We start from the raw sequence: 21,323 nt of genomic DNA on the forward strand, positions 1-21,323 counted from the left end.
GAGATGGGGGGAAAAGGAGATGGGGGGGAAAGGAGATGGGGGGGAAGGAGATTAGCGGGGGGGGGGGGAAGGAGATGGAGATGGGGGGGAAAGGAGATGGGGGAGGGAGGCTGAATGGGCTGGGCCCGGCCAGGCCCGAGACTTCAGGCAGGTGGGCGTTGGGTCGGGTCGGGGGGAACATAGATCGGGGGGAGGGAGGGAGAGGGAGGTCAGGTCGGGGGGAGGGAGGTCAGGTTGGGTCCAGTCCGGGGGCGGGGGGGGGAAGCGGGAGTCGGGTCGGGGTCGGGTCCGGTCCAGGGGCGGGGGGGGTGGGGGAGAAGCGGGTGTCGGGTCCGGTCCGGAGGCGGAGGGCGGGAAGCGGGAGTCGAGTCGGGTCAGGAGGAAGCAGGAACTGGGCGTGGGAGGCAGCCTTATGCACGCAGCCCCAGTGAGGTCATTGGGCCAGGGCTAGGGGCTGCGTGCTTCGGGCCCCTCCCACACAGTTTTGGGCGCCTGGAGCTACTGAACATGCGCGCCCACTGTAGTGCGCATGTGCAGAGGTCCCGGCACTGTTTTCAGCTCAGGGACCTGGCTCCGCCCTCTACAGCTCCTGCTGCGCTGCGCCTGGCTGCAAACGACCTGTAGGGAGCTGGAGAATCTGGAAGTTTTTTTTTGGCGCACTTTGTGGCGCGAAAAACAGGCGTCCAGGTCGGGACTGCGCCGTTCTAGGCGCGGCTCGAAACTTGGGCCCATATAGTGTATAATATATAGTGTGTGTGTATATACATAGTGTATATATGTGGAAAATAATTTAGGTATATTGGAATTGAGGAACCAAAAATACAATAATATATAAAATCTACAAGAACTTTGTGATTTGTACCCATTCGTTCAATTCTTTGCCGCATTCACCATTATAAAGTTATCAGTAATTTCCCATGGGAAACTCTAAAACAGACTCAGTGATCAGAGTGTTAGATGGCACTGTAACGTTAGAGAATGGTCAGGTCTAATAGTCAATGTTCTCTGAACAAACAACTCTCCCAGGTCACTTCCATAATAAAGCACTGATTGCTCCGAATTAGTGCCACAGTACATCACAAACTATCCCAAGTCTGTGCTCTACTAAATGATTAATTCCTGTATGAAACTACCATAGCAGATAGCCAACTCTTAAAAGGTCACTTCTGTGGCAAACCACAAGTTGTTATAAATCAGTGCCACATTGCCAACTATTCCAAATGAGCACTCCTCCTCAGTCTGTGCCGTACCATATCACCAGTTCGTCTGTCTGTCTGTGCCGTACCATATCACCAGTTCGTCTGTCTGTCTGTGCCGTACCATATCACCAGTTCGTCTGTCTGTCTGTGTCGTACCATATCACCAGTTTGTCTGTCAGTCTGTGCTGTACCGTATCACCAGTTTGTCTGTCTGTCTGTGCCGTACCATATCACCAATTCGTCTGTCTGTCTGTGTCGTACCATATCACCAGTTCGTCTGTCTGTCTGTGCCGTACCGTATCACCACTTCGTCTGTCTGTCTGTGCCATACCATATCACCAGTTCATCTGTCTGTCTGTGCCGTACCATATCACCAGTTCATCTGTCTGTCTGTGCCATACCATATCACCAGTTCGTCTGTCTGTCTGTGCCATACCATATCACCAGTTCGTCTGTCTGTCTGTGCCGTACCATATCACCAGTTCGTCTGTCTGTCTGTGCCATACCATATCACCAGTTCGTCTGTCTGTCTGTGCCGTACCATATCACCAGTTCGTCTGTCTGTCTGTGCCGTACCATATCACCAGTTCGTCTGTCTATCTATCTATCCTTTCTTCAAAAGAAAGACTACGGCCCTGAAATTGCCCGTCGCCCTGATTAGGGGCGGAAACCTTCCGGGGCTGGGACTTCCTGTGCCCGGTCCTGAAGTCCTGCTCCCGACACGGAATTGGTCCGTGCGCCCCTCAAAGGGAGCGGAGCGCTGTCTCCGGCATTCTGCTCCCGATGAAGGGTGCCCCCTGGCGGAGCAGGCCAGCGCTGATGAACTGCAATGCCCCTCCCCTTCAATTAAAGGGAGGCGATCGACCGGGCCAGCAGCCCAGCACCCAAAAGGGAATGCCGGGCTGCACAATGGTGGCCCGGCCGACAAATAAAAATGGCGGCCCAGGGCGCAAAAGGCCTCTGCTTTAAGGGGCGCCCCGGCGGCGGATGTCTGCCAGCTTCGCGGCTCGCGGGGCAATTTCCCCCGCGGGATGTTAAGGGGTTGGCACGGGGCGGTGGGGGGAGGGGTCGGCGCGCACAGCGATGACATCATATGAAACAGCGGCAATTTTGCCCCCGACATTTTTTTTAATCCTTTTCACCTCGGCCCTCATTATCCTTTCTCACATTCACTGTTACAGCTTCCTCAGTGAAGATGTAACTTAATTAAATGCATATGTTGGAAAAGACGGAATACATTATTGGGAATGTCACTGAGGTGTCTGTATCGCTTCCGTGATCTGCGTTCCACAACTGCTCTTCTGCAATGCTGTTTGTGGAGCTCATGTTAATGTGATACCACAATGAACTGTTGTCGGCTGCATCCTGGTCTAATTAGCTGTCAGCTTTTTCCCCAATGAATGGCGTGTTGTTTCTGAGCATTGTTTCACTTCTCATGGTTCCTCCATTGCAGAAGCTCAGAAATATTTCAGTGTAGCTTTCAAGGAGACTTGCTCTTTGTATGGTGGCTGTTTTCACAACTGAAATGCTGACTGAGCCTGCTGTTCTGTCACTCTGCATATATTTCATTTAATGCCTTACTTCATCCATTAATTACCTCAGAACCTCCTGTGCCAACAGTTAGTGATTTATGAAGCACTAGAGACAGATGCCTGTTTCAATCAGTGTTACAAGACAGACAGGCAGTTCATTTCACCTCTACCTTGAGTTTATTTTCCTTCATACTCTATCAGGAGGTGACATTGTATATTTGTGTTGCTTAGGACAGAGCAGGAGAATTACATGTTTTTGATATTTTATGAGGAAATTCTATGGAATAGCCATTGAACAATAATTTGAGTTTATTATACCCCATAACTTCATTACCATATCCAGATTGCCCTTTCTCCCAGATCATCAAATCACGGTCTCCCTTTCACTCTGGTCGCTAGATTAAAATGACTTTTTTTTAACCTGATCACCAGATCATAAGTTCCTTTCACCCCACTTGCTAAATTACTATTTCTCCATCACTATGGTCACCCAGATCATGATTCACTTCGAACCCTACCACAGTCTTTCTCCGTTGGTAACAGTCAAAGATCTATGCTCAGTTCCACTTGGGAGCCTTTTGGCCCTTTGGCTTCTGCCCAGTGTGGACTACATGTAGACTGACAAAGCCTAATTCTTTCAGTCAAAAGTAGATGTGCACATTACTGGTAGAAAAGTCTTAAGTTGCTCCATTAATGCCCTGAAGAGCCAAACTTGAAAGTCAACTGCAGAATGTGTAGTCTATCTAAATGCACTTTACTTTGCGAGAGATCCATTGACCGCAGATGCACAGCTTTCCTACCATCAACAGCACTGACCTCTGGAAGACCAAACTTTCTTCTGGCTCATTCACCATATGAAGCTGTTTTGGTGCATCATTATTGTAGTGATGCAAGCATGGTGATGCATGAATTGCCTCATCACCAACCAGTCTGAGCACTGCTTCAAGACACACATTTGAATCACGAGTCAGTATTTGCAATCCCCCACCCTGAACTTAATTAAACTGAATCAGCTTCTTAAGCAGTCCCTCGTATCGAGGATGACTTGCTTCCACATCAAAAAGGGATGAGTTCACAGGTGTTTCAATGAAGGACCTGATATTCCAGGCCCCGAGCTACATGTTGAAGGGTGGAAGATGCCTGTGCGTGGATTTTTTTAACATGTGGTGGCCGTTGCACACCAGCCACCACACGGGCTTGAGAGAGCTTGGTCTTGGTCCAGTGGCAAGGATTACCCAAGACGACTGGAGACCAGCTCTGTTGCACGGACCTAGTGCGCACACATATCGCAGTGTGGGCTGGGCCCGTGCTGTCCCTGGGCCCTCGCCTCTTCTGGGCCCCGATCATGTCGCTCTACAATCTCTCGCCGCTTCATCGCCCCGACCTTGCTGCTCCTCTGATACTTGCCGCCTCTCCTGCTGTACCTGCCCACACTCCAGTCAGCGAACTTGATACTGGTGACTTCCAATCCAGCCGCCCTCCTGCACCAGGTCGCACTGCTCCCTGAAGTAGTATGCCTCCACGCTGCTCCCGGGCCGCTGCACCTCCGCTCCTTTTATGGCCCCGACCCGCCACTGGTGGTTTCTTGCAGGTCGGGGCCTCCACTGAATCCACTGAATCAGCATCAGGCTTTTAACAGGCCGACAGGGAGAGCAGTATCTGTCGCCAATGTAAATATGGCCAGCGACGCATAGTGACAAGAAGGAAGAACGTGCATGTACATGGTGCTTTGTCACATCTCTCAGAAAGATCCTAAAGTGCAATGAATTACTTTGAAGTGTGGTCAGCCTTGTTATGAAGGCAATTGGAGCAGCCATTTTGCACACAATAATGTCCTGTAAACAATACCGAGATAGTATCCAGTTAATCTAATTTGCTGGTGACTTTGGTTAAGGAAAGAATGTTGGCCAGGCGTCAGGAAAGATTCCTTGGGCTAGACATTGGCCAGCCTTGTGCCCGTTTTTTGGGCAATATTTTGCTTTTTTGGCGAAAAAGGTGTTCACCTAAATTGTCCAAAGTTGTGCGGCGGCGGCTTCGAAATATCGGTGAAGAGCGACCGCCGGCGTCCAAGACGAAAAAAAGCGCTATGCTTTAAATTGGCCGTTCGGCACACCCGTATTCTGGGTAAAAAAACCCGCCCGAGAAAAGCCTGTGTTGCAGCCCCAGAAACAGCGGTAAATATGAAGACCTGCAAAAAAAGTAAGTTAAAGTTTTTATTTTTAAATTCTTTTTCAGCGATTTGTTGGCTAATTATTTTGTGAACGCTTTGTGATTTTTTTTGTTTTTTTGTAATTTATTTGTGTTTTTCACCCAGGGTCTGTCTTTTTAGCGGTAATTGGCCTCAGACTAAAGTTGGTGAGGACCACTGCGAATCCTTGTGCAACGCCGATTTTTACTGTTGGGCGCATTCTTTTGCCAATTTTAGGCCTTTAAAAAATAGCGGTATCACCAAAAGACCAATTTCTAGCCCAATCTCTCTTTCGAATAGTGCCTTGCGAATTTCTGCATGTAAATGAACCAGTGGAATAGTCAGAGACGTTAGCTTATAATAAAAACAGAAAATATTAGAAATACTCAGCAGGTCAGGCAGCGTCTGTGGAGAGAGAAACAGAGTTCACGTTTCAGTTCAATGGCCCTCCGTCAGAACTGTTATGACGAAGGGTCACCGACTTGAACTGTAACTCTGTTTCTCTCTCCTCAGATACTGCCTGACCTGCTGAGTATTTCTAATATTTTCTGTTTTTATTTCAGATTCCAGTATCCCCAGAGTTTTGCTTTTGTATGAGTGACTTTAGCTTAATGCCTCATCCGAAGGACGTCACCTTTGACAGTGCAACACTTACGCTGTTGTGTCAGCCGAGATCATGGGAGTAATTTTACACTCCCGCAATGCTGGTGAAGAGCCTCTTTGATGGAAAGCGCAAAATAAAAATTCAGACACCCACTGCTCGTGACTTTACGACTATTAATGAATGGTCGTAAAACAGGGCATGGCTGAATTGGGCTAGCACCGGGCAGACTCCCACCAGCAGCATCTACTAGCAAAATCACCCTCTGTGCCTGCAATAGCCCGTGGGGCTTTAACCCACAACCTCTTCACTTCCAAACTGAAAGCCATGTCAGCCAAGCTGATATTAATTTTGGGTGGTTTGAGTGTCCTGACCATAACCTGATTGATAATATACAAGGGGTTTAAGAGTGGATGTGTATAGAGGTTGACAGTTGAAAATTGGGCCCTTAAAAGGATGCTGTAGCAGGTCAATACGCAGGTCAGGACTCTGTTCCACGTTGTTATTTGTCCCTAATGCTGACGTTTCTTAGTCAGTAGTGATGTATTCTTAGTTTAGCCTTTCAAGGCCTTTCTCAAAGTAATTATAATTCAATTCTGACATTACACGACTGTTTACATGGAGCCTTTGAAATAGTTTTTTGTTCGCATTAAGGGCTGATGTGGATATAATGCTGTTAGTTTAATAGAATTAGTCCTTAAGTTTGTGCAGAATTCAATCAAAGGCTTGGGTTTTTACTTGCTGTTTGTGAAATGGCAGAGATTTCTATCTCTGCCTCTCAGGATAGTTCCTTATGCTGCAGGGCAACTACATTTTCACCATGACCTGCTGGCACGCTCCCAATACTGTATGTCCCAGGACAGAGGTACACATTCCCAATCACTGTATGTCCCAGGACAGAGGTAAGCATTCCCAATAACTGTATGCCCATTTATCAGAGTCTTATAGTGAGCAGTGTGGTGTATATCAGAGTCGTATAGTAAGTGTTGTGGGTATATTGTCTTCCCCAGTATGTCTGATGTCTCGAACCCAGTGTTATTTAGTGTGTAATGTCTTTATCACAGTGTTCCCCTGTGTGTATTCTCTCTATCCCAGTGTTACTTGGTGCATAGTGTCACGACCCTAGGATTTCCCAGTGTTTTGTGTCCCTATCCCAGTGTTCCCGTGTGTAGTCTCTGCATCAACCTGTTGCAATTTGTATCCGCTACGGAACTTTTATAAAATCTCTCTGTAAGTCTTAAGCATTATTATTTAACGTGTAATATTTTGTTTCAGCTAGCCTTGTCTGTTGTGTGAGGCTAAGGCGTGCTGGTGTTTCTTTTAGAGCGAGCTTTTATCAGAATGCTGCTGTTTCTCTGCAGGAGTGGGCCTGGTGATGGGAGGTTTGGAGTCGTGGTAAACTGTACTCTTGTGATTCCCCAGCCTTTCCAAGACATTCAATGTAAATGTTCTAATCTGTTGGAAATGTTTGTTCTTGGTCGTTCAGTGAACCTATATGTAAAGGCTGCAGCTAATCACTGTGATGGAACTCTACAGGCAGGCTGCAGGCACCCCAGAAGCCTTTATGGACCGTGTAATGTTCCTCATTGCGAGCTATCACTGCAGAGTCTGCACAGAGGGAATAAAGTGGCCCTGGTGCAGCGGTGACTGGATGATGGGGTTCCTGTTGAAATGTTAATGCACTGCATGCAGCTTCCAATATGTGGAGCATGTACAGCACACAATATGCTGTCCTTTCCACTTGTTCTCTATCCTTAAATTTGCTAACGTTGACACTTTTCCCCCCCCAGCTCTGTCTCCGTTCCACGTGCAACCTCAGTCGATGATTGTGGAGGAGGGCGGTGTTGCCAGGTTTCAGTGCCAGATTCACGGTTTACCAGAACCACTGATCATGTGGCTGAAGAATCGCAGGCCTCTTGAGCCAAGTGATGACAGGTATTGTACATCTGCAAAATAGGTATCATCAGTTCTATCAGCAAGTTCTCCTTAACTATGATCATTTTATTCCAAAACACGTATTACTGGACAGGAGTAGAAACACTCATGCTGTCTAGTTATAATGTTACCATTCCTGTTTATCATTTTCAAAATCAAAGCGTTTCAGAACACGACATTCCTTATAGAACTCTACAATCATTGAAAATCTCTACAATCCCTGCAATATTCTACAGAACTCTATAATCCACAGAACTCTATAATCCACCAAGAACTGCAACAATCACTTCAGAACCCTACAATCCGTTCCTATTGTCTCCATATGAGTTGACAGCCCCTTCAGAACTGTACAATTTCAGTAGATTTCTACAAACCCTTCAGAACCTTACAATCACTGCAAAACTCTGCCTCTACTGAAGCCTACAGCCCTCTCAAAATTCTACAGTCCCTGGTTCCTGAATTGCTGTGGTTTTGATTCCTGACTTACTGTGTCCCTAGTTCTTGAGTTCCAATGTTCAGATCCCTCCACGGCCTCACCTCTCCCTATCTCTGTAATCTCCTCCAGCCCCACTACCCCCTGAGATATCTGCGCTCCTCTAATTCCGGCCTCTTGCGCATCTCTGATTTTAATCGCTTCACCATTGGTGGTTGTGCCTTCAGCTGCCTTGGCCCCAAGCTCTGGGTTTTCCTCCAGAAACCTCTCCGCCTCTCTAATTCACTTTCCTCCTTTAAGATGCTCCTTAAAACCTACCTCTTTGACCAAGCATGTGGTCATCTGCCCTAATTTCCCCTTATGTGACTCGGTGTCAAATTTTGTTTTATGACACCCCTGTGAAGCCCCTTGGGACATTTTACTAGGTTAAAGGCGCCGTATAAATACAAGTTGTTGTTGCTCCTGTTTCCAGAGTTCATGTGATGCTAAGTTCCCAAAGTGATTGACAGAAGTAGTCTGAAAACAAGCCAAATGAGATGTAACAAGGCTGCAAATCTGGTTTGCCGAAGAGGTTTGATTGTATCGTCACACAAATAAAGTTGCTGCTTCTACCCCGTTTGCAGCTAGCTCCTCGAACAAGCACGTGAGCACAAGCTGAAGGCCTTTGCAGAATGAAAGACGACTTCTGTCTTCATGGAGCACTTTGTTCTGGAGTTATTCCAAAACTAAGCAGGGCACAGTTCAGATTCAGAAACTGTTTTAAATGCACTACATCATGAGGGCCTGGGTTCACAGCCACGATTTCTCACTTGGTGGTTTGCTGACCTCCAATCCAAATAAACACTAGACATTTCCTCACAGGAAGAGCAAATCATATGGAAAGTCAATTGGTGCATTGTCACTCATCATCCAGTGACCAACACTAGAGCAGAATTAATGGGTGCTGGAGAGCAGGTACTAGTCCTTCCACAAGACTAGAGGCAGTACTCGGGAAGTGGATACGGGATGGGGGGGGGGGGTGATGTAGAACTTTGAAAGAAAGAAAAGAAGACTTGCATTTATATAGCACCTTTCACGACCACCGGACCTCCTAAAGCGCTTTACAGCCAATGAAGTACTTTTGAAGTGTGGTCACTGACCTTTACATTGCGAGGGCCGCGGACAAGACCTCGAGTCTCGTCGCCGAGAGCGTGCAGAAAACAAGCGCAAGCAGCGGAAGGAGCGTGTGGCAAACCAGACTCCCCACCCACCCTTTCCTTCAACCACTGTCTGTCCCACCAGCGACAGAGACTGTGGTTTCCGTATTGGAACGTTCAGTCACCTAAGAACTCACTTTTGGAGCGGAAGCAAGTCTTCCTCGATTTCGAGGGACTGCCAATGGTGATGATGCAAAATGAAAGGCAACAGAACTGGGAAAATGGGGATCACTGGCCTTGCTGATGAGGAATGCGTTATACCACAACATGAATAAAATCAGGGGGAAAATCCACAGTATTTTTGGCTTCACTTTGACATTGTTTAGGGGAAATAATAAACAATGTAAGGATAGGCGGGGAAAAAAGTGGGATTTTATACGTTCACACAACGACCGTAGGAAGAAAATATTGGCACATTTCAGACGCCGAAAGAAAACGGTTCCTCACATAGCAACTGTCAGGGTGCAACAGCGCCATTTGATGGAAGAAAATGTTACTGCATCACCACATATTTCTCAATTTAAAGCCTCAAATATTTTTTTTAATAGCATGAAAGACAAGTGCTGCAATCCTTACGGGACTTGTAGCTAGTCAGGGAGAGCCAGTGCATCAAGTGGCCACCAAGTCTGAGACGTAGATAGGACCAAGTTGCCTTAACAATGGGTGGCACTTGGATGGACATGTCTTGTGATACAACAACAGCAGCATGTATTTATATAGCAAGTGAATACAAGCGATATTTGGAATTTAATTCAATAGGAACTGTTCAGTAGCTGAAAAAAAATGAACTGAAGGATCTCTGGTTCACATGGGAATGAAAATCATCAGCTACATGACGAATTGACTCCATGTTTAAAAAGTAAGCTCACCCTCTCACGATTGGACCAGTTCTGAACTGCCCTGTTTATCTTTCAGGTTCACCTTCCTGCCCACAGGGGTGCTTCAGATTACACGAGTGGGGGAAGCAGACAGCGGAATATACCAGTGTGTGGCAGCCAACACCGCCAACACAAGGCATAGCAAGGAGGCCAGCCTCACTCTGTCAGGTCAGTGCTGATTCTCCTCGTGCAAGTTGTTCGACAAGGAAAACTAAAATGAACTTCCAGCTCCCGAGGCCTTCCCTCTAGTTCTTCAACCGATACCTCTGGATCTAGAGAAGGACAACCTTCCGAGAAACGAAAGCAGTCTAAAGGTGCACACTGGGCCTGAGGCACGGCTGTTAAATTGGATATGGGACAGCACAGCCCATTCCTCTCGCCAAGCAGCCCTGTGGAATTGCAGGCAGCTTCCCTTCCTCCTCTCAGGGTCTCACCGCACCTTCCACTAGGCTCACAACTGCGAAGTGGCTAAGCCGCTCCCACTCAACAGCTCACCAACTATTTTAGTAGAAACTTAAACGAGTGCCCCCTTCTGGCACTAGGACCCACAAATTAACAATTTAAAACTGTCGCGAAAACCTTTAATCAAATTAAAATTTGGTCGCCGGGGGTGATGATGCACTCCAGTCCCTCCGGCGCCCACCTCCTGCGGAAGGCCGCGAGCGTACCGGTGGACACCGCGTGCTCCATCTCCAGGGACACCCCTGGCTCGGATGTAACCGCGGAAGAGAGGCAGGCAGCCGGGCTGAACGACCGCCCGCTGCCTGGACAGGTTGATGGCCCCCTTGGCCATGCCCAGGAGCAGTCCTACGAGGAGGCCTTGTGACCTGCCCGCTCCCCTCCACACAGGGTGCCCAAAGATCAGGAGCGTGGGACTGAAGTGCAACCAGAATTTGAGGAGCAGCCCCTATAGCATAGCCCATTGCCCGAGATGATCTGACAAAGTCCAAAGTCTGTCTGACATGGCCCCAGAGCTTTGAATGCTGCAACACAGCTGGAGCCCGCTGCCCTCTGATACTGTGTGAGTTGCATAGCTTGTGCCTGGCACAGTTGCATACACTGAGAAACCTTCACTCGTGGCCTGGGTTAACTGAGGGGGGGAGGGTTTCATTGTGAGCTGCTTGTACTGGAGGGTTCATCTAGGCTCTGTCAGAATGCATCTCGTCAAATCTGCACTTACCTAATTCCCTGAGGTATTTGATTTGAGAACAGTGCTTAATTGTTTCTAATATTAGAATTTTAAAGGTGAGCGCAGCACATTACCAAATCATTAATATTCATAATCTGGATTGACTGCTTGGCCCAGCACAAACAGGACTGTTCAGATGGACGAGAAAATTGTTTTCTTATATTCCGTGTCACGTAAAGGCTTGTTCTCCCACTTGAGATAACACAATCAGCAGTGAGCTAACTGCACGATCTCTGTTTGAAAAGAGCATTAAAATGGAAGCAGTCGCCAGAGTGTGACTGAATGCTGCTAAGCGGGAGCGATGCTCTCCTACGCTGCTACCAGAGGCCCGCGAGCAGGTTGTTCCTCATCCTCTGATCCGCTCCTCCCACCAGAAGCTGGCGTGGGATGCCTCTCCAGTACCTCTCTCCTGCGCTTCGCAACGCCTCTCATATTGACCGTTGACCCTTGCTTCCTGACGCTGGTGAATGTAAAACGGCCAAGTGTTTTTAGACCGGTGACCATGAATGCCTGCTTTTCTCCTGGGGTCTTACTGCCCACCACTGGTACGTGTGTTGCACCGGTGGCAGTGCGCTCGGGTTTAGGCACGCCCCTTGCTTTCGGCTCTGACTTCACAGGAAGACTGGGGTTGCAACTTGCAGGGTAAACTTCAGGGGAATGGCACTCTTGCATCGCTGTCCTAAAACCTGGGCAGTAACAAACTAGGGCCTCACCTGCAAGCCCAAACAACAAGCACCAATGAGCTATTTCACCGCGGGGTACACCACAGCTGAGTCCGGATGGTGTCTTCATCCAAGGTCCATTCACATGCTCTTTCCAGCAGGACTGAACAATGATGTGGAGCTGAGCTGGGTCCTCTCCCCTTTCCAGCTTGCTCTAGCGGTGTGGAGGTTCATTGCAGCATCTCCCCATTCCCACGGCTGGGATCTGCGCTCGCTGACCTACCTTGGCTCCTGGTCTGGCCGTGCCTCAATTTTACAACTCTCCTCCTTGTTTTCAAATCCCTCCATGGTCTCGCCCCGCCCTATCTCTGCAACCTTCTCCAGCCCCGCAACCAATGTTCCCGTTAAGCTGCGCGGGCGCGCAACGCTCTGGACCTCCCGTGCAGCCGGCTTTTCAATGCGGAGTATCGTGCAGGCGCGGTATTTTGAATGAGTCGCGCACCCAAAAAAGGAATATTGTCTATAACCCTCTGAGATCTCTGCACTCCTCCAATTCTGGCCTCTTACGCATCCCCGCTTTTGGCGGCCATGCTTTCAGCTGCCAAGGCCCTAAGCTCCGGAATTCCCTCTCTAAACCTCTCCACCTCTCTCTCCCTTTAAGACCCACCTTAAAACCTACCTCTTTCACCTCTGTCCTGAAGGAAAGCTGCCGTCCTTACCTGGCCTGGCCTATATGTGACTCCAGACCCTTGTGGTTAACTCTTAACAGCCCTCTGAAATGGCCTAGCATCTCACTCAAGTGCAAATCAGGGATGGGCAATAACTGCTGGCCTTGCCGGCAACGCCCACAAATAAAAAATATCTCCTTATGTGGCTTGGTGTCAAGTTCAGTTTGATGATGCTCTGCTACGTTAAAGGAGCTATATAAATACAAGCTGTTGTTGTTGCGATAACCTCACTCAGCATGGACCAGGGACTGAACCTGAGATCTTCCCATCCTCCTGGGCTGCGTGATTGGTTCAGCCCAACATTAGGTAGCGCCTTTCTCAACTGAGCCATCGGGGGGACTCCACTCTGTTTAGGTGGAAATGGAATGGGACTGACTGCTTGAGAGCTGCAGGAGCAAATGCTTCACGTGTGGAAAGGCAACACTCCCTTTGTGTGTTTTTGAGCCGATTATGCCGTGTTCCCTCAGAGATCCTCATTATGCTGACGTCAAGACCTGCTTTTGATTATCATGTTGGACGAATCACAATATCACAGCGCTGACATTTAACTAGTTGCCATTAGTCTGAAAGAGATTCAGATGAGAATGGATGGAGGTGGGATTGATATTTATGACTCAAGCCTCACTTGTCTGCCCCAGCTGCCCGTGGATAGAATTAAAGATGCTGATGTTTGCTTATTCTGCTCCCTGTGCTGCAGCATGCCGAACGGCATAAATAATTCAAATGATTGGATGAGCCTGACAACAATGTGACTTTAATTTACCAAGTGAAGATTCTAGGGTTTCATTATTTTTAAATGTTCTCCGCAAACGTTATCAACCACTTCCAATTATTACCTTTTTAGTATTTGGTTAGATTGATTTGTGGTGAAGTACAACGTCTCACATTTCATTTATCACACCTCGCAGCTCCAGAACGACAGGATAGACACAGTGGGCCTTATACACTGATCAGAGTGTGTTTGTGGGCAGGCTCAAACTAGGTTTTCAGGATGCCTGTTGGCGGGGCAATGCATTGATGCAGCAACAAGTACGTTTACTTCCCATGGTTCGTTAGAAGACCATAAGAAATAGGAGCAGGAGTAGGCCATTTGGTCCCTCGAGCCTGCTCCGTCATTCATCAAGATCATGGCTGATCTTCTACCTCAACTCCACCTTTCCCCCCGATCCCCATAACCTAATTCCCCCAAATTTATCGACCTCTGTCTTGAATATCATCATCATCATCATAGGCGGTCCCTCGAACGAGGATGACTTGCTTCCACGAGTTCACAGATGTTTCAATGAAGGACCCCATATTCCATTCCTGAACTCCAATTGAAAGGTGGAAGATCCCTGTGCGTGCATTTTTTTAACGTGCGGTGGCCGTTGCACACCAGCCACCACGCGGGCTTGACAGAGCTAGGTCTTGGTCCAGTGGCAAGGATTAACCAAGACGATTGGAGGCCAGCTCTGCTGCACGGACCTAGTGCGCACACATATCGCAGTGTGGGCTGGCCCGTGCTGCCCCTGGGTCCTCGGCTCTTCTGGGAATACACTCAACTGAAGGTGACACTGTAATCTAATGCGAGCAATCTGGTAGAAGTACAGAATGGAGAAGATGTGTTCATAAGAGAGGGGCGCTAATACAACCTGGGGCATGCTTGTACAGCGCGGAACAGTGACGTGTTTGGTGAAAATCTGAGAGCAGGTCGCCGCTCTCCCTGCCCGGTCAGTTGGAACTGGTGATTGGGGCGGCAAGAATCCCACAAAGCATCTGAAAACGAAAGGGTCGGGGGGAGAAATAATCAAAGAAAATCCAATCACAGCGGAGGTGGTAATAGGGGCTGTGCTGCATCCCAGGGCTGGGGAGAGCAAACGTGCTGAAGGAACAATGGCCTGATTTTAACCCTACTACCGATAGGGTTTGCAGCACCTCCCAAACCCGCGACCTCTACCACCTAGAAGGACAAGGGCAGCAGGCGCATGGGAACACCACCACCTCCACGTTCCCCTCCGAGTCACTCACCATCCTGACTTGGAAATATATCGCCGTTCCTTCATCGCCGCTGGGTCAAAATCCTGGAACTCCCTCCCTAACAGCACTGTGGGAGCACCTTCATCACACGGACTGCAGCGGTTCAAGAAGGTGGCTCACCACCACCATCTCGAGGGAAATTAGGGATGGGCAATAAATGTTGGCCCTGCCAGCGACGCCCACATCCAAGGAACGAATTAAAGAAAATCTCAGCTACTAACGTCACAATGCTGAGCGCACTGTGCCCTCACATGATGCTGGAACTGACTTCAGGAAGCTGAATGATGGTCATTTTGACCTTGGGTGATGCTGTAATACAGGTGATATTGATTCAGCCGCCCGTAATAAATCTCCCCCGATTTTTACTTCCATTGAAGTCAGCAGAAATGTATAATGGGCGCCGGAATCGGTAGCGCCCGATTTACCCCAATCAACCAAGTTACCATGCCCGTCGGTGGACTCCATAGCCTCTGCACTATTCCCAGCTTCATACTTCTCCAGAAGCAGGCTGATAGTTACCAGTTATTTTGTTCATGTTTCCAGAGAGCGATCTCCGTAAGCTGCTCTTCCCCTTTCACATCCCTCGTGCTGCCGGGTCCTGGAATTTGAGATTGTTTACACCGAGGCATGCCGCTGTCAGAGGGGAAACCGCTCACCTGGTGTCATCCGCTCTTCTGGGTGATGCACATGCACTTTTGGGTGATTTGGCCAATTACCGGCCCCCCACCTCCTCTCTCCCTCACACAGCACTGGGTAACTCGAGAATGACAAATGGGAATCCAGCTCGCTACGTGAGTTCAACTGGGCAAAATTCTGTTTCATTTTCAAAGATTCAAGTCTCCATCTTTTTCCGTATCTGAACGTTTGGAAATTTCTGCTCCCCCCCCACCCCCCCCACCCGCCCCGATGTACGGTGCAGAAAGCCTTTTATTTTCTACTTCCTGCTTTCGCATCAAGTGGTGCAACACAGAATTGAATTGACAGGTTTATGTTCCTGTATCGAGGATGAAAACAGGACATCAGACCCATATGTGCTCATCTTCGCCCTTGGCTGACTTCATCCCCATTTACCTTCTGGGCTAAGTTATTAAAAAAAAGAGCTACCTGTTCCCAATTCAGGATTCCTTTTGTCAAAAGTTCCTCTCTGGTCCCTCATGGGCAAACAGGAAGGCCCCAGGAGGCCAAGGATGTGCTGCAACACATCCTGCTCGTGAGTGTGCTATTGAATCCACTTTATTTTTTTTATTTACCGGCTTCCAATTCTTTCCCTCAGGATCTCACTCAAATGTTTATAAGGAGCCAGCGATCCTGGTTGGCCCCGAGAACCTCACGCTCACCGTGCACCAAACAGCGGTGCTGGAATGTGTCGCAACTGGAAACCCTCGGCCCATCGTATCCTGGAGCCGTCTCGGTGAGTATTTCCCCGCAACAATTCTCGGTGTGGGGATGTGACTGTCGGGGGTGTTACTGAGGCAAGGACCTCCAGGGGCTGGTTATATTCAAAGGCACGTGCTTCAAGGAACACCATGCTCACTAAAGCTAATGTGAAGGCCTTAGAGAGGGTGCAGAAAAGATTTACGAGAATGATTCCAGGGACGAGGGACTTCAGTGACGTGGGTAGACTGGAGAAGCTGGGGTTGTTCTCCTTGGAGCAGAGAAGGTTGAGAGGAGATTTGATAGAGGTGTTCACAATCATGAGGGGTCTGGACAGAGTAGATAGAGAGGAACTGTTCCTATTGGTGGAAGGGTCGAGAACCAGAGGACACAGATTTAAGGTGATTGGCAAAAGAGCCAAAGGCAGTATGAGGGAAAACGTTTTATGCAGCGAGTGGTTAGGATCTGGAATGTACTGCCTGTAAGGGTGGTGGAGGCAGACTCAGTCATGGCTTTCAAAAGGGAGTTGGATAAGTATCTGAAGGAAAAACAATTGCAGGGCAACGGGGAAAGGGCGGTGGAGTGGGACTAGCTGAGGTGCTCTTGTAGAGAGCCGGCACGGGCTCGACGGGCCGAATGGCCTCCTTCTGTGCTGTAACCAGACTCTAAAACAACATTTAATAGAAGGGAGGATCGAGGGGTGCAGAAACAGTCTGGGTGAGACCTGAAAAAAGGAGGCAGTGATTTGGAATGGTCTGACTGACCTTTTTCCTTTCCAACCTTCGAAAGTGCCTCATGAATAGATAGCCATGAAAACCTGTACAATGGGAATGAATGGGAAGTAGTTGGGTCCATTGGAGTTATGTATAATGCTGACATCGTGTAGGATTAGGAAAAATAAAGAAGTAATATACTCGTTATTCTGTATTGGTACAAGCGGAATGTTATCAGGATAAAGTACCCTTCATTTTGTGTTAGTATAGTGACAGTTTTACTGGGGTACAGGTAATGTAACCCTTATTCTGTACTAGTACAGTTGTAGCATTACTAGGGTACATAGGAAAAGATTGGAATTGGTAGACAAAAAAAGACCAAGTTCCCATCTTGTTTTCCTTCTAATATCCTGTTAGTTGCATGACACAACAATGGACAATAAAAGGGTAAAGGTGTAATGTGCCTCTGATTCTGTGCTAACGCAGTGACAGCATTACCGGGGTAAAGAGAGAATGTCCCCATCATTCTGTGGCAGTACAGTGTTTGCAGAATGAGGGGGAGAAATCAATTGCTCCACTTCCTTCCTGGAGCACAATGGGCAGCAGGCAGGGCGGTGAATGGAGCGGTGCATACTGGGCCGTGCAGCCCTGCCGTGTCGAAAGTCTCCTTTCCTCCCTTAAAGGGAAGGGCCATCGCTGCAGGCTTTGCCAGAAAAAACGTTCTTCTCCACGACGGCACCCGCGATCCCGCCCCGTTCAGCCTGGCACTCAAAGCAGATCGCTGGCTGACAGATCGCGGGCAAGAACCCGCTAAAAACCTGCAAGTGAGAAGGCAATTTTTTTTTTTAAAGCCACCTCGCCTTTAACCATCGCCCCCGAAGCGGCCGACCGCCCGATGCACGCCTCCTGCAGCCGCCGGTGTTTTCGCCCGGCGATGCTGCTGGGGTGGACGGCCACTTTGGGTCCGGGGCGCTACTGGAGCGATGTGCATGGCGATGATGTCATGATCCCCGGGCGAAGGAGATCGGGGGTCAACGCTGTACCGCGGCAAGAAACTCTCGCTGCAGTTAGTGGGAGTCGCTGATCTCACGCGCCCGGTCGCAAACCTGTAACGCCCTGTTATCCCACCGCCTCCCCCCGCGCCCCCCCTCCCTCCGGAGGCACTAATGGGAGGCGCAAAAGAGCCCAATTTCACCCCCAGACTTTCATGTCAGGTTACTTTGGGAAATGCTTGATAATTAAAGTTATGGATGAGACTGTTATTAACAGAATTGGTAGCAAACCCATTACAACCACAGCGGGAGGGTTATTAAATGTGATGCTGTGGGGGAGCTGAAAAATAAGTTCCTCTATAAGGACTGGATTATGAATAGTGGCTCATATCTACCCCTCAAGGTTGTGGTTTATCCACACACAGGCATCTTCTACCCTTCAACATGTAGTTCAGGACCTGGAATATTAGGTCCTTCATTGAAACACCTGTGAGCTCATCCTTTTTTGGCGTGGAAGCAAATCATCCTTGTTTCGAGGGACTGGCTATGATGATGATGATAGTTTATAATTAGACATCGTCTGTTGGGCTGGAGGTTTAATTCCCTCCAAGTACACACAAAGTGATCGAATTGGGTCTGACTGGAGGCCATTATCCCCAAAAGATCATTTGGGCAGCGAGTCATAGTGAAACAAAATTAAAGAAATGGCAACATCCATTTAAAATATATACATATATATATATCATCATCATCATAGGCAGTCCCTCGAAGCGAGGATGACTTGTTTCCACGCCAAAAAGGGATGAGTTCACAGGTATTTCAATGAAGGACATAATATTCCAGATCCCAAACTAAATCTTGAAGGGTATATATTACTAATGATTACCTTTGTGGGCACAAACATTACCGATATAACAGCACGGCATGAACACAGGACAGGGAAAGGTGGGGTCTCCAGCCTGAGGCACGATGGCGTGCCCACGTGAGTGTGCAGCAGGGTTGCTGAAGGTTGTTGCTCTATGTCACGGACTCTGGGCAATGCAACTGCATTGATGTATCCACATGGATGTACCTGTATCTCCGCACACTGGCCCCTTGGCATCTGCCTCAGTGTTACTGCTTCAGTGAACCTGCATCAATATATTGTCACCATCAATGTATCCACATCGATACATCTGCAGCAATGTATCATTCTCAGTGGAGCTGTATAAATGTAACGACATTGATGTCAATTTATCTGCATTTGTCCAGTTTTGTCAATATCTTTTTTTCAGCATGGGATGGATACTGATTGCCATGACTGGAACATAAAGTCCAGGACATAAAAGATAATTCAGAGCCACAGGACTCGGTCTTTGAGGTTTTATTTATATAGTACTGGCACGGTTCAGAAACTAGTAGGATTATAATAGCAAATCCTCAGGCATTGGGTGCCGGTGAATTTATAATAATGAAGCAGATTTGCATTTATGCATCTTATTGAAATGCAACAGACTCCAACTATCATTCTGCTCTTTTTTGGAGCCCTAGGAATTGGCTCAAACTAAGGGAGGATCGGTGGCGGAACGGAGGGACGCGGGGGGGGGGGGATCAGTGATTCCGGTTCAGGGGTCGGTAGTTCCGGGGTCAGGGGTCGGCAGCGGAGCGGGTCGGAGGAGCAAGGGGGTTGGTGGTTCCGGGAAAAACCTGCGTTGAAGACCTGCAAAAAAGGTAAGTTAAAGTTTTTATTTTTAAATTCTTTTTCAACGATTTACTAGGTAAGGATTTTGTGAATATTTTCTGAATTTTTACTTTTGGGGATTTTTTTTTTGTTGGTGTTTTTCCCCCTCCTTGGGCCCAACTCGCAGCGGGAATCGGCTTAAATAAACGGCCAGATTTTGGAACATTTTTCGGTTTCCGGACGACCCCGCCACGGATTGGCCGGTGTCCGGATTCCGGAACATTCCGAATTTCGGAACTCCGGATTTCAGATGCTGAACCTGTACAATCTAATTGAGTTGTAAGAGAGGTTGTTCTATTTGCCGTATAAAAAACTGGCAGGGTATAAAATATTTGACAGCATGTGATTCGCCTCCTTCCACACATCAGGTCATAAACCAGCAGAAGTACCTTGGCTGAGACACACTATTCCAATACAGAAACTCTGAGGTAAATACACTCAGGCAGAGAAAGTCAGGCAGAAATACTGGAAGGTGCAGGGGCATAGATATATTGTCCCTCTCCTTAAGGGCCTGTTACCACCGCAAATCTGCGGCTGTGCTGCGGAGTGGGGTGACCGCCGACTTATTGTGGAAGGGCCGCTGATAGCCCAATTGCCCTCCCCAAGTTTCCCGGCGCTGCCCCGATCCCCCCATTTCCGCTCTGCTGCTGCCAATCCGTCTTAAGTGCGTCATCACCGTGCACACCGCCGATCTATGCCCCCGCCGATTGGTGACATTTCCCTCTGAAATTCTTTGGCCTGCCCGGTAGTCCAGTGAGGCTGTGGCCTTCTACAACGCTTTCCTTAAAGGGGCATGTTTTTTTTTTGTTAGCCGACTGCCATGTCGGGCCGACAGTCATGCCCCCTGGCTCAGCCGGGCCGCCAACAGGCTTGCCCGGCCCAAACCCTCCCTGATGGCCCAGTGGGCCGAAGTTTTAAAATCGTGAAAGCTCTCCCCTTTAAGTGAAGGGGAGAACCGTGGTGACACGACGGCGTGATGACGTCATTGCGGCGGTCACTCGGCACCGCCCCCAACTTCCGCCCCTCAGGTGTTGCCACCGCCCCCAGTAAGAGCGACTCCGGGTCCAAATAATAAAAAAGCAACAAGGAGCGGAATTTTGCTCAAGAGGCAACCTCAACCACAGCTGTGGTTAAAAAGCATTGAAACTGGGTGTGTGCGCCCCATTTCAGGCGGGGGGGCAATTTCTAGCCCAATGACTTTGGTATTAACCCCCCACACACAATCCACGATGGGCAGGAGTGGGTCAGGGAGAGGGTTAAACCGTCAAATGCTTGAACTGCGACATTGGCCCGCTGCTCACGTTGCTCTTTTTACAATAGTGAGTTTTGTGACGTCCGAGCCATGGGAGGCGGGTGCCCTCTTTAACATATTTAAATTGGGCTCCCACAGAGCAATTGGGAGCCTGATTTAAAGTTCACTGCTGCCTCGCAGGTTTCCCAGGGGTCGGGAAACCCGGCAGTGAAAGGGAGGCAGGAGCTACTGGCTCCACAAAGTAAGCACCTTTTCCAGCACTCCTTGTGGGCCAGGAGGATCAGCCCCTCAAGGCCTTCCCCCCACTCCATATAGCCAATCTCTCTCCACCCTCGCCCCACTTGCCGTGATGCATGATGTCTGATCTTACCCCACAACGATGTCCGATTTCCCCCCTCCCCCCCCACTCGCCGTGATGTCCAATCTTACCCCGCCTTGCTGTCCGATTTCTCCCCCCTCCGGTCACCCCGATGTCCAACTCTGCCCCCCCCCACCCCGTTGTCCAACATTACCCACCCCTATGTCCGACTCCCCCCCCCCCCTCCCCACCCACCCCGAAGTCCGACACCCTCCTCACCCTGATGTCCAACTCCCCCACCCCGTTGTCCGACTCCCACCCTCAGCGATGTCCTCTCTTCCCTCCTCTGACACAATGACCGACCTTCGTTCCTCCTGATTGCCGGGGTCCATCCCCAAGGCTCCCCAACTCTGGCCT

General features: G+C 48.9%; 1 protein-coding gene across 1 annotated transcript in view; it reads left to right on the top strand.

Moving 5' to 3' along the window:
- Positions 1 to 21,323, top strand: part of igdcc3 (immunoglobulin superfamily, DCC subclass, member 3) — a 148,060-nt gene that overhangs the window by 82,019 nt on the left and 44,718 nt on the right. Inside the window, exons 3-5 of the mRNA XM_070859326.1 lie at positions 7,311 to 7,455; positions 10,000 to 10,130; positions 15,831 to 15,968. Of these exons, the coding sequence (XP_070715427.1) occupies positions 7,311 to 7,455; positions 10,000 to 10,130; positions 15,831 to 15,968 (414 nt within the window). The remainder of the gene's footprint in view (positions 1 to 7,310; positions 7,456 to 9,999; positions 10,131 to 15,830; positions 15,969 to 21,323) is intronic.

The sequence above is a fragment of the Pristiophorus japonicus genome, chromosome 17 (assembly GCF_044704955.1).
Source record: "Pristiophorus japonicus isolate sPriJap1 chromosome 17, sPriJap1.hap1, whole genome shotgun sequence".
In the NCBI taxonomy this organism is placed as follows: Eukaryota; Metazoa; Chordata; class Chondrichthyes; family Pristiophoridae; genus Pristiophorus; species Pristiophorus japonicus.